This window comes from Indicator indicator, chromosome 4, assembly GCF_027791375.1.
Source record: "Indicator indicator isolate 239-I01 chromosome 4, UM_Iind_1.1, whole genome shotgun sequence".
Lineage (NCBI taxonomy): Eukaryota > Metazoa > Chordata > Aves > Piciformes > Indicatoridae > Indicator > Indicator indicator.
The window spans coordinates 24,886,412-24,898,846 of NC_072013.1; the positions used below are offsets into that span (position 1 = coordinate 24,886,412).

The following is a 12,435-nucleotide window of genomic DNA, read 5'->3' on the forward strand; positions in this document are numbered from 1 at the left end:
CTGTGATTTTAAAAGAGGTAGCTTCTTTGTGCTACTTCTGAGGCCCTACAGATAAAAGAATGCCTATAGGTAACAGCAGCATGAGGGCCAGAAACAATAGCAGGCACTATTAACTGGTTCACCTTGAGTCCCTTGGGGTCTGGAAACAGAGAAGCACACAATTGCAGTAAATGCTGTGTCTTGAGTAGCATGCTCTGAAACAAATCAGAAATCAGGTCACCCTTAACATGGGGATTGCCACATCACACTTTGTTGTGCACCCTCCACCTGCCCACAGCTTATTCCCCTTCAGGAAGAAGACTTCACTTGTGAGGACAAGCTGGTGACCATACATACAGGTATAAAAAGATCTTTCACAATGTAGACAAGGCTTAATGTGGTCATATCACCACTTACATATTCCAGTGTCTGTCTCTCTGCTCTCAGAAGAATTTGCTTTTACTGGTCATTCTTTCTGAAGCAAGGTAGTTTTGGTACATTTTTTTGAATGAAGATGCTTGAATATGCAAAGGATTTATTTTATTCCTTTTACACCTTCCAGTTTTACTGTATAGTAGCAAAAGGATGAAGGGAGATGGGGAGCGAAAACTACTCTTAAAGTCCTCACACTTCCAGTGCAGTGAGATGCAGCTCCAGATGATTGTTCAGGCTGTAACACTCGGCTGACCATCAGTCTCATAAGCAGTTGATTTGCCCAGGTTATTCCAAGTGCTGGAACGACTCTGTTATCCACTACACTATGAAAAAAGTATTAACAGATTGCTGCATGTATGAATTTAGTATCAAATACCTAACAAAATTGGCACTGGAAGAAATGATCTATCATTTCTGTATTTACTGTTGTTTGCTATATTTACAGGTCTTTGAAGAGAGAGATCCCAGGGTCTACTCACAGATCCATGCACTAGGTCCTCTCTACAGCAAGGTAACACCAAAGAGAAGTGCTCCCATATAGAGTAATTTAGTCATTCTTCCAACTACCCACCTGATACCCACCTCTGCCTTGACAGGTTCCCTCTTGAGAAAGCAAAATAGCAAGAAAAATGGTTGAATTTTGGAATATGTGGAATGTGTAACCGGTGTCCCTGGATTCCATTCAAAGGTGTATCTAGAAATGTTGTGTAGATAGAGCACTGCAGACATGCCACTTTCAACACAAAGTTTAAAACCATTTTTTTTTTCCTAGAAAGAAGTGCAATCTCTCTACTAAAAGAATTCCAACATAACCAGGGGAAAAATACTGGAACCTTATCCTTGTTCTGTGTCAGTTTCTGAATCTGGGGGCCATAAATAACTGCTTGCAAAACCACAGTAACGTGTACCTAGCTTATCTAGGGAATCCAGATTACAGTTAGCATTCAAACAATTATGCATGTTTGAATCACGTTAATACCTTGGTGTTAAAAGATACTCCTTTTTTGTTCTTAAGCAACTACCAAAACCAATCAATGAGGTTTGGTTGCTACATTTTTTCAAGCAGACAGAAAATGCACTCAGTTTTAACAGAGATAAGAAGAGATGCAAAAATACTCTTGTGTAAGCAAGTACACCAGCCATTAACTCCAGGGAATTTTTCCCCCTAACTTGCTGATTAGAGATTACCACGTAAGTGTGTATGACAGTTTCTTCCACTTTACAGCACATGAGTTATTGCTGATCTCCAGCAAAAATACAGCATTGCTAGGCAAATGCACTGCTGCTCTTAACATGCTCTGGTACTTTATATGGGAGCTATAAAAAGTGTAGTAGTTAAGTGCTGTGTGTGTGACCTTTCTGTGCACAGGACTTACCTGCAACCACACTGAGCAGCTTCTGACTCGCTCACTGCATCCATCACCTGAAGCAAGAAAAAGGACATTTGAAGTTGACCTGTAATTATGCATTTGCTCTTAGCAAGCAGGAGGACAGGGAGGGGAATGAAGCCAGGAAAATCCAAGTTGCTGGATCACAGATGAAGCCAAGTTAGAAACCCTTATTCTCTGAAGGCAAACTAAGAGGGAGTTGTGAAGTATTATCTTAGTTTACAGCACTACAACTATTTAGATGGCTACAGCTTATATGAATTTGACTACTACCAGATGCTTAATTTCTTTAAAAAAAACCAACAAAACAAACAGCCCCTGCCTGGACTGCTCCAATGCTGTATCTGATGATAAAAGGTACAGAAGCCTGACTGCCTCCATTGTGTCCCGTTATCAATGATTTCACAACCTTTGAAGGCCTGCTTAATAGGGCAGTTTGCCCTTGACTGCTGTCTAGAAAAATCTACACATCTTGACTTCATCTGTTTTTAATGATGCTTCCACACAAGTTCATGACAAACTGCAGCAAATTAAATGATAAGCACTTCTCTAAATATAAGGTACAGAATGGTTTACTTTACAGCCACCATCTTCCTTAATGCTGCTGTATTCACAGTTTATTTCTGTAACCACAGACATGATGTCACCTTCCTTAGAACACAGTCCTGAAGGACTCTTCAGTAGCAGCAAATGGCCAGCCTGCTCTCATTCAGTGACCTCAATTATTGTGAGTCATTAGTGATATAAAACTCCCATCAGGGGAAGACAGGTCTAGCAAGCTCTCTTCAAATCATTCTCTTCCTTCTCATGCAGATCTACTTCAAAGTAGAGACTGAACACATCTGGTCTTGTCTTACCCTTAAATCAGACCTTTTGCCTGCTAGATGGGCCCTCAAAATCCTCAGGAAAATGACAGACAGCCTTTTCCAGTGCCCATAGCCAGTGTGCCAGAAGCTAGCCAAAGAACTTGACTCCGTTGGTTGGTGTCATAATGTAAACGCTGACATACACAAACCTTTGCTCAACAGAAAGCAAAATCCAAACCATATTTCCTAAGGAGAACAAACTGCTTTTACTAATACCAAGCTCAGAAAGCAGTTGCAGGAAAGCTCAGTTTTCCTTAAAAGCCAGCTGACCCTAGGAAAGATTGAGCCAGCAATGTGATGAGGTAGCTAAGAAAGCCAGCAGCATCTTGGCCTGTATCAGGAAGAGTGTGTCCAGCAGGAGCAGGGAAGTGACCATGCCCCTGTACTCACCACTGGTGAGGCCACACCTCAAACACTGGGTTCAGTTTTGGGCCCCTCACAACAATAAGGAGATGCTGGAGTGTGTCCAGAGAAGGACATTTAAGCTGTTGAAGAATCTGGAGAACAAGTCTTATGAAGAATGGCTGAGGGAGCTGGGATTTAGTCTGGAGAAGAGCATATGGAGAGGAGATCTTATTGCCCTCTACAACTACCTGAGGTTGTAGGAGGTAGGTGTTGGTCTCTTCTCTGAAGTAACGAGTGATAGGGCAGGAGGAAATTGCCTCAAGTTGCACCAGGGGAGGTTTACATAAGACATTAGGAAAAATTTCATTACTGAAAGAGTGTTCAGGCATTGGAACAAGCTGCCCAGGGAAGTGGTGGAGTCACCATCACGGGAAACGTTCAAAACGTACTGGAAGTGTTCCAAAAATGTGCAGACATGGCACTTTGGGACATGGTTTAGTGGTCATGGTAGGTTGACAGTTGGACTTGATGATCTTAGAGGTCTTTTCCAACCTTAATGATTCTATGATTATGCAATAAAAAGTTCATTAAAAAATCAGAAGTAACTTGATGTTGAAATCTAAATCCTACTGAATCTTAATGGGAATCTTACTGAAAATAAAACTGTGCATGCCTGAAAGCTGTTCAGATTACTGCTGTGTACGAATTCTAACACGCTCCCAGTTATAGTAGCAGGTTTTACACACTGCCCATTCTTTAGTTCCAGAACTTTTATGGAACAGAAACAAATTAAACAAATAACAGTTGACTTGATGTTTCCAGAACCCTTCTTCCTGATATAAAATTCTTCTCTGTGACTTCTCAAGCTCAGCTTTTCTCCCTACCCCTTTTCTTCTGCTGTGAGGAAACCTGAGGGCTGAGTACTTACTTTATGGAAGGGCCTTCCAGAAAGGAAGGTTCCCAATGGTGCCCTGCCTGCACATTTAGTCAGTGCTTTCTCAGGCTACAGTGCAAGGTTGAATGCTTCATGTCCAGCATTCACATGCTCCTAATTTGCCATTAGACTAGGAGCAGTGGAATGCTGCTTCCACAGGGCAGAAGCAGTGTCTTGACTAGTTTTCTCAATAGAATACTCTTTTTGAATAGTATCATTGTGGCCTTTTTTTTTTGTTCAGCTTGAATCAGCTTCTGTGCATTCTAATGCTTTAGTAATCTTAGCAGTTACACAAAAATGCTGAGCTACACAGAAATGCAGCAAAGTCCCCAGGGATTCAGAGTCTCCTGTCCATGTGGAATATAACTGCACAGGCAGAGCGCCCACAGCAATCCTACTGGCAATGACATTTGAAACTACTCTTAAAAAAAATTCTTATTTGAGTTGAATGCTTTGTGCAGCCACTATACAGACCTATTTTGGTTAGCTTTAATGGACAATCTTTGAGAGCATTAATAGTCTATAAAAGCCTAAATAATGTTCTTAAACTTTGAGAAGTTAGAATTTACTAAAGTACATCAATTTAAGGAAGCTTCAGTTTCCATCAGCTGTTAATATTCAATTAGTTGACCATGTTAAATACAACATCAAGAAATCTGCATGCACAGATTTTCCCAGTACTGCCCCTAGCCATTTATTAAATGGTCTCTATAAAGTGAGAAGCAATTTAGATGTCATACCTGATTAATGCACATTATTGGAGTCCTGAACTTAGTGCTTAAGCTGTGAAGCTGTGCTCCAAACGCCTGCAGATACCGAGCCTTCGTAACAGAATCCGAAACTCCGAACTCGCATCGAAACAAAGCAGCAATAGAGTCTATGACCACCAACTGCACCATGCCTCTTGTGAGCAGCAGAGAGATCCTTTTAGTGATGCAGTTGTGAAAGGCATCCTGCCACGGAATACAAATGGTCAGCATGAAAACAGATCAAATAACTCTGCTTGTAAAATCAAGACAGTGACTTACAGGTATAATTGCTGAAATGCAAGCTGACGGAGTTTCTCATTATAAAGTGAGTCTGTGGATTTGTAAGTCTCACTAGTAACCACTTTTAGAGAGTTGTTTACTTTCATTTTAGAGAGGTGTACATACTACTACAGGGAGATTCTCTCCTTTTTCAATAACATACTCTGTAGCTTCCAGAACCTTCAGAAACTTCCAGAACTTCAATTAAGATTTCCAATGAAAGGGACACAGAAAAGATAGCTTAGCTGCTGCCTGGACCACACAGCCAATAAGCAACAGGCATGCTGATGTACAAGATCTTCTTACACTTGCAAACTACAAATAAAAAAGCCCAACAACTGGAATGATTTAACAAGTGCTACTTTCAAGCCTTAGGGAAAGCAGAACTTCTGATGTTTGAGTCACAAACAGCACATTCATGGCTTCTTAAGAAAAAAAACAACAAAACAACAGAAAAACACAGGTAAGAATACAGTACTGAAGTCTGCACCTTTCCCCTCCAGTTCTACCACAACATCTGACTGGCAGAGGGGCAAGATATCTGCAATGCTGTGGTTATGTTGTGCCAGGACCTATTCCAGGCATTGCTTTTTGTATCCTTTCCTCCCATCTGCTTAATCTGCAGTTTAACAGCTCTGGTATTACACTGCAAGTTAGTCAGGAGCACACCACATTTTGCATATATATTTATATCCTGTCTCCAAACTCAGTGAAGATGTCTCCCTAGAAGCCACAGCAAAACTAATAGCAATAGGTCTATCTACTATATTTTAATAAACATAATTACTTACGAAAATCTAGTACATTATTTATTCTAACAAAAATACTAATGTTTATCTTTTAATATATTTCATAACAAACCACTGTAATCAACAGTTCTCTAGAAGGAAATTGCAGACATTAAGAAGTACTCATTGCAGGTCTTAGTTCACTTCTAGCCTTTTGAAAGGTTTCTTACATAAAAAAAAAAAACACCAAACAACCCTGTGGTTAATGGATTATAGTGTAATGATTACACATTCTTAATTTGTGCTACTACTTACCAGGTCTGCTGCATGCTCAACAAAAATATTGTTTCCAAATTTTATCTTCTGTATGATTTCAGCTGGAACATCTGCACGCAGCTTATGTTGTTGATCTATGAGTTGCTGCAAACGTTTACTTGGGAATGCATCTTCTGTACAAATGTAGACAGCTCCTGCAGTCAAGGAAACACCTCTGCTATTACAGCCAGGCTTGTTAATGGCACAAAAACAAAGCCATACACTCTGCACTCAAAAGCTGGATGTATGTACCTGGAAATTCAAGTTACTGAATCAATGATGAACAACAGAAAAAACACTCCTGTGACCTTCCCGTAATTTCCAGGTCCTTTTTTTCTGTGCCTGCTGACACAGCTATATTTCTGCACGCTCCACTAGGTGGCACTCATTTTGCACAGCTTCAAGACCTGACCACCTAACCTGCGTGATAAATAGAGCAATACCGCAGAGTTCTGTTTTGGTCAGAAATGCAAAACACAGCCACTATTCTATGAAGAAAATTAACCAGTTCAGACAGATCCAGTACAGACAGTATTTTGATTCATTTCACTCACTGCTTTCAAGTTTCTTGTTTCAAATTTACGTATGGAGGGGTACTGACTGCCACATTAGTAAGCCAGTTTGAAGAGGATCACTCATCCAACCTCAAATTAACTCTTCCTGAGAACAGTAGATTAGACAAAAGGCATTATACTTCCATCACACTACTGTGATGCCTCTATTTTTACTGTGGTTTCTGGTTTCTCTATTGCAGAGAAAATTAACCATGCAGAAAGCCTTTGGGGAAATAAAGAAAATATTGCATATATTTCTGTTTAAAAAAAACCAAAAGAAGCTACTGTCATTGCAACTAGCCAGAATTATCAGCTAATACTTAGAGGGTTACATCTAAGGATTAGGTCCATTCACTAACGTGGTTGAAGCTGCTAAGAGAGTTTGGCTTGAGACATCCTAGCAGGAAGTCCCATTTCCAGATGCAACTTCCAAAACCTCTATATATTACACCTAAAAAAAAAAAATAGAACTATATCCAATAGCAGAAATGGAAAGATCTCAGGAGTAGATAAAACAAAAATTAATTATTAATCAATAAAAATATTTTTCTGACAGACACCTGTCTAACACAGGATATTGATTCTGAGAATCTTCTGTAAGACAAAGGATGAGCCTAACCATAATTTTCTTTATAACTAAACTTGCATCTTCAGCTTAACTCTCCCTAACCCCACCATCAATTCTTACATAAATCACTCTACTTCGTATGTGAAACATAAAAAAAAAATTCAAAAATGTTTCCAATACACAGTCTTATAAGTAATCAGGAAACTATCATGTAAAGCAAAAAAAATTGACCCATGCCCACTAATTAAAAAAATTGCCTCTGACAGGTAAGATTTAAGGACCTTCCTCAATTATTAATATGTGCAAGAATACTTCATCATGTAGCTTTATTCCACTGGAGCTATTGAAGAGTTTGACAAAAAACTAAACTCAGTATTAAAGACTAATGCCTAATTATGAGCCAAAAGCACTTAATTTTTTGAAGATAACTACATTGTCATAACTGAAATAAAGAGAGGAGGCTGGTCCAGCACAAACAGAACAGCCTTATGGCACCATGCTATTCAGAGGTTGTTAGGAAGCTGCCAACACCAACCACAAGGCATAAGTCGGACAGTCACCACAAGAGATTCATAAGAAGTCAGTCGTCCTCAGTGATCATATTAGTATCCTTCCTCACAGCCACACAAAAACTAAACAGAAATCAGCTTATTTCATCAAACCTCAGTGCTTTAATCTTATTGAGACTATTAAAAATGCAATGCTGGTTAGTGACCAAGAGCCAACCCAAAAACAAAGAAAGAAAAATAATACTAAAAAAACCCCAACACACTAAACCTTCACAGAACGGCAAATTTGGAGTCTCACAAAGGTAAGCTGTCATGCACAAACCAGCTCGTTACCCAGAATCAGGAGCAGGCATTTTTCCTCAATTCAGAATTCTAATATAGGTATGAATTTGCCACATTACATTCATGTATTCCTTATGAATATGGACATATAAAATACATTCAGCCAACACGCGATGGACCATAACTGACATTCTTAGGATGGCAGAAAGATAACCTTGAGGCAAGGGATGTCCCACTTTCTGCCAACCTCCTTGCACTGAGAATTGTAAACAAGATTATAAGTCAAATGAAACAAATACACAATAAATCTATGCTGTCTAGAGAAATGTATTTCAGCATCGCCACCTAAAAGAAGTTTCTGGCACTAAAAAGAAACAATTCCACCAAGCCACTATAATTTTAAATCATGAGCAAAGTTTTAGCACTGACATCAGTCTTCCATTGATAGTACCAGACTTCAGTAACAGTTGCCAAACATTGTTCTCCTCCAGTTTCCTAAAGAATAAAACTCCTCATATTTAACATAAACTTTTAATTCTTGTATTCCTCATAATAGACTCCACACAATCTATTTATAGACTGCAGAGAAATCAAGTTTTGAAGTGTTACGCTACTATGTGCTGCTATGACTGTGTGCAGTCTAACACACGGCAAGACACCGCACTGAGATAAAAAACTGCAAGTATTCGGATTTCACCACTCCCTTAGCTCTCCTGCTCCTGTAGCAGGATATTTCTACCTTTCATGCCTTGGAGATTCTCAAAAGTTCTGTTCTCTCAACCCTTGTACAATGCCCTGGTTTTCTCACAAGAGCACTGATACGGGAGCCATTCTATCCTACCTTCTGTGCAACAGTGAGGAGATGGGGAACACAGAGGCAATGAATCATAATGGAATCAAGTGCTAAGTGCATAAGGAACAAGAAGCATCTTCAAACACAAATGAAAAATTTTGCCATTTTGTAGCATAACAGGGAAGATTGTTGCCTGGTACAAGAGACAAGAGTGCCATTAAGATGTTGGGCACCACCTTCTGTACTGTGTTCTGGTTTGTTGCTTTCTTCCAACATACATAGGGAGAAATGCAGGGGTGTGAATAAAAATGTATTTGCATTCAAACTATTTGCAGCAGTTAGCAGTAAGACATGAAGGAATTCAGCAAAATATATATGCTACTTCTCTGCTTAATGATGTAACTTAGAGCAAAGTTATGTAAACCAGCCTAATTACTGTCCTTTAAACAAGATATTCATTTGGACATTCCATGATTTTTCCACATGGGTAGGTATAGTATAAGAAATAATTAAGTTTCCCCACAACAAACCACTGCGCTGCCAAATTAAACATAGTGCTGCAAGATCACAGCCAAGACACAACTAAGGCAGAACACCTGGACCTCAAAATCCCAGAAGTGACACAAGTTTCCTCCCTTTCTAAAACAGTATATAATACTTAAAGTAAGAGTTAGATTAATGTGATAGATGGCTAAAATCCCCATACTCTAACCAAAGAATAATCCTATATACCTTGGCAAACCCGGAAAAACTGCAGGTAGAAAACAACCGTAACGTTCTTCGATTACATTTTTATCAATTTCAGTAAATTAATTATTGCAAACAAACTAGGGAATATAAACAATATGCCAGAGATGCTTGCATAAAAATATCTGACAAGCCATTTTGCTGTGGTTGTTACCTGATGAGTCAATAAGTACTTATGGCAGCAATACTTTTCATATGCTGCCTAGTTTTCATATATGTGTCTAGTTTAACCCACAGTGGCAGGCAGGTAAACAACAGCCAATAGTAATTATGTGTGAAATGATTTGTGAAGCAGGGTCTGTGCAGATCATGCTTTCCTCTATAAAGACACTTCATGAAATAACTAGCTTACTGCTAATGCTACTGCAGAAGGGCAAGACACCCACCGAATACATGCAGCTACCTAAATGGACTCACAATGCATGAGTTCTTAAAGGCAGTATATATCCCTAAAAGGACAAATTAATCAATACAGTTCAGTACTTACCAGACTCCAATCCACCATATTTATATGGATACTGCACACAAAGGCAGAGTTGTAAACTAATCTGAGTCTTCCCAGCAGAACTTTCCCCGGCAAGTTCTGTGATTCCAACTAAAGGAATGCCGCCTTTTAACAAAGAATCTAGCACTGAACATCCTAGGCTTAGCTTCTGGTGTTGAGAGGTGAGATGATCTTTATCTTGGTAGAGCTGCAGTGCTGCAGGGATTGGGATTTTGTTTTAAAATGGTTAAAAAAAAAAAAAGGAAAGGAGATTCATTTAGTATCTTTCTGTCATACAATGACACAAAATAGAGGCTGTATGGCAGGTTTAGATCTACAGAGGATTCTTTCTTGATAAGAAATTTTTTCTAATTCAGCTTGGTATTCCCCACCTCCAGCTTCCCACAGGACCTACTGAGTGCCTGTTCAGAAACTGACGTTTACAATGAGCCCTTTCCTCAAACTATTACCTTTCTCTGCCTCTAAGGAGTCTCTATGGAAAGCTACACTCTGGGAAAGTATTGCTAGCAAGGTTCAAGCACAGCAATTATGGAGATGAAAGGCTATAGCAGACTATGAAACTGCCTACCAAGCATCTGGTCAAGCCTAAGGGTATATGCAAATCACCAGGAAATAAATTCTAAGAACAGAGCTGCAATGAAGCATTTTTACTGGAGGAGCTATTAGGTCCTGCTTGGTTTGGAATTAGGTGTTTCTATCAAATCATCTTATAGTATAATCAAGTAAGTTTTAAATCTAGTCTTAGTCCAAAACGAGAAGGGAAGCATTTTTCCCCTCTCATCAAGTTTTCCAGATTGGAGAATCATTTTGTCCTGTTCCAGGCAGGCTTGATCCTGAAGAATTGACACCCATCCACCTCCATCTACTTTCCAAGGTCTCAGAGGACCCGTCCTTAGGAAAGTAAAATAATTCACTACAGCACAGCAAAACCACTCACCTTTTAATTTTCAGAATCACATTACTGTGTCAATGAGGAGGTGAAACCTCTTTTCTCCCAGTGACAGTATTTTAAGATTTAAATAGAGCTTTCCAACCCCCCTCTCCCCCCCAGCAGTTGACTGTATTACCTGTAAGCATACTGTTTCTCCTCAGTGTGTAAGAGACTGTTTTCAGTAAGCACTGTATATCTGCACTGGACAGTTTCATCAGTCTTTGCAAGTCTGCTCCAGAGAGATTTAAAATCTCTTTTACTGATTTTATGTCAGCTGAAATTAGAAGAATTTTTATAAATACTTTTGTCTTATGCACAAAGGTTTTCCCCCTTTCTACTAGTCATTTAATTGAATTTTATCTACACTGATTTTTTGGAAGCTAGACAGGCAACAATTACTTTCAACATATCAACATATGTCATAAAAGTGTTTATGATTGGAGATGGGGAAAAGCCATCGCTTCTGATTACTCAAAAAACTTACTTATGAAATACCTAATTGCAATTCTAAAATGTTAATGTACATATGTATCCCTTCGCCCACAAACACACGACTATGTAAAGGAAGACATGACAGTGACAGATCTACTAGGGAGACATCGGCAAATTCAGTTACCTTTCTTAAGGGCAGCAATTACTTTAGGGTTCAAGTCAAACTGGTCCCAGTCCATTTCCTGATACAGCACTGGAGCAAATGATCTGAAAATAAAGTGGCTTTTATCAGATACACACGCATCAAAAGAATAAGCATAAATCAATATGAAAAGTTTGCAGGAACAGTCTTTTTTATCCCTTAACAGTTTATCAGTTATCTAAGAAAAATAACACAGATTCAGCATGTCGGCAGAAATCTGCCCAGGCATATACATCTAATAGGTTCAACTAATAATACTGCAGTTAAGGGTTATATAAAAACATGTGACTTAAAGGACAATTTCTTTTAAACGTAGGGGAGGATAGGTTGCCATGGAGCCTGGTAACAGCAGATAGGCAGAAGCTGGTTATTTTGAAGCAACATCTATTTACAGCAACGTGCTGACAAGAGATCGACATCGGAACTTACTGAGATTAATCTCGATTACGAGGACCTTCGACCCTACGGACTCCAAACCATTTTGCAGACTCCGCTGTCACGAAGCCGTCCCATCGCAGCCACTGTATGAGGCACTGGGGAAGGGAGGAAAATCACCAGGATCTAATCGCTGGAAAGCCTGGAGTGTGCACGGACAAGGCACCGACAGAAGCTGCCCAGGTCAACCGCTGCCCACCCAGCCACTGAGAACGGCGAGCAGTAACACCCTTCTACGGTCCGTTCGTCGGAGGGTAGCGCAGTGCAGGACGGCTGAGGGGGAGCAGAGCAGCCGGACGGGCCCTGCCGCAACATCAGCCTCGCAGCCCCCGGCCCAAGCAGAAGCCGCCTCACCACAGCCGGCACCCTCACGGGAGCCTTCGACGCGGCTCAGAAGGTGGCTAGCAGCGGAGGGACACCGGCAGAGGGGCACTCCCCAGGCCGGGAACTTGGCGGCTT

At 40.0% G+C, this 12,435-nt stretch overlaps 1 protein-coding gene across 1 annotated transcript; it reads right to left on the reverse strand.

The window, feature by feature from the left end:
* Nucleotides 1–514: 514 nt before the first annotated feature.
* XRCC3 (X-ray repair cross complementing 3) lies at nt 515–11,578 on the reverse strand. Its single transcript, XM_054400733.1, has 7 exons — nt 11,524–11,578; nt 11,044–11,181; nt 9,959–10,171; nt 6,019–6,173; nt 4,688–4,900; nt 1,791–1,837; nt 515–737 (listed from the first exon to the last, which is right to left on the reverse strand). Exons 1-7 carry the CDS (start codon nt 11,576–11,578, stop codon nt 515–517), a joined length of 1,044 nt encoding a protein of 347 aa, XP_054256708.1.
* Nucleotides 11,579–12,435: the final 857 nt, after the last annotated feature.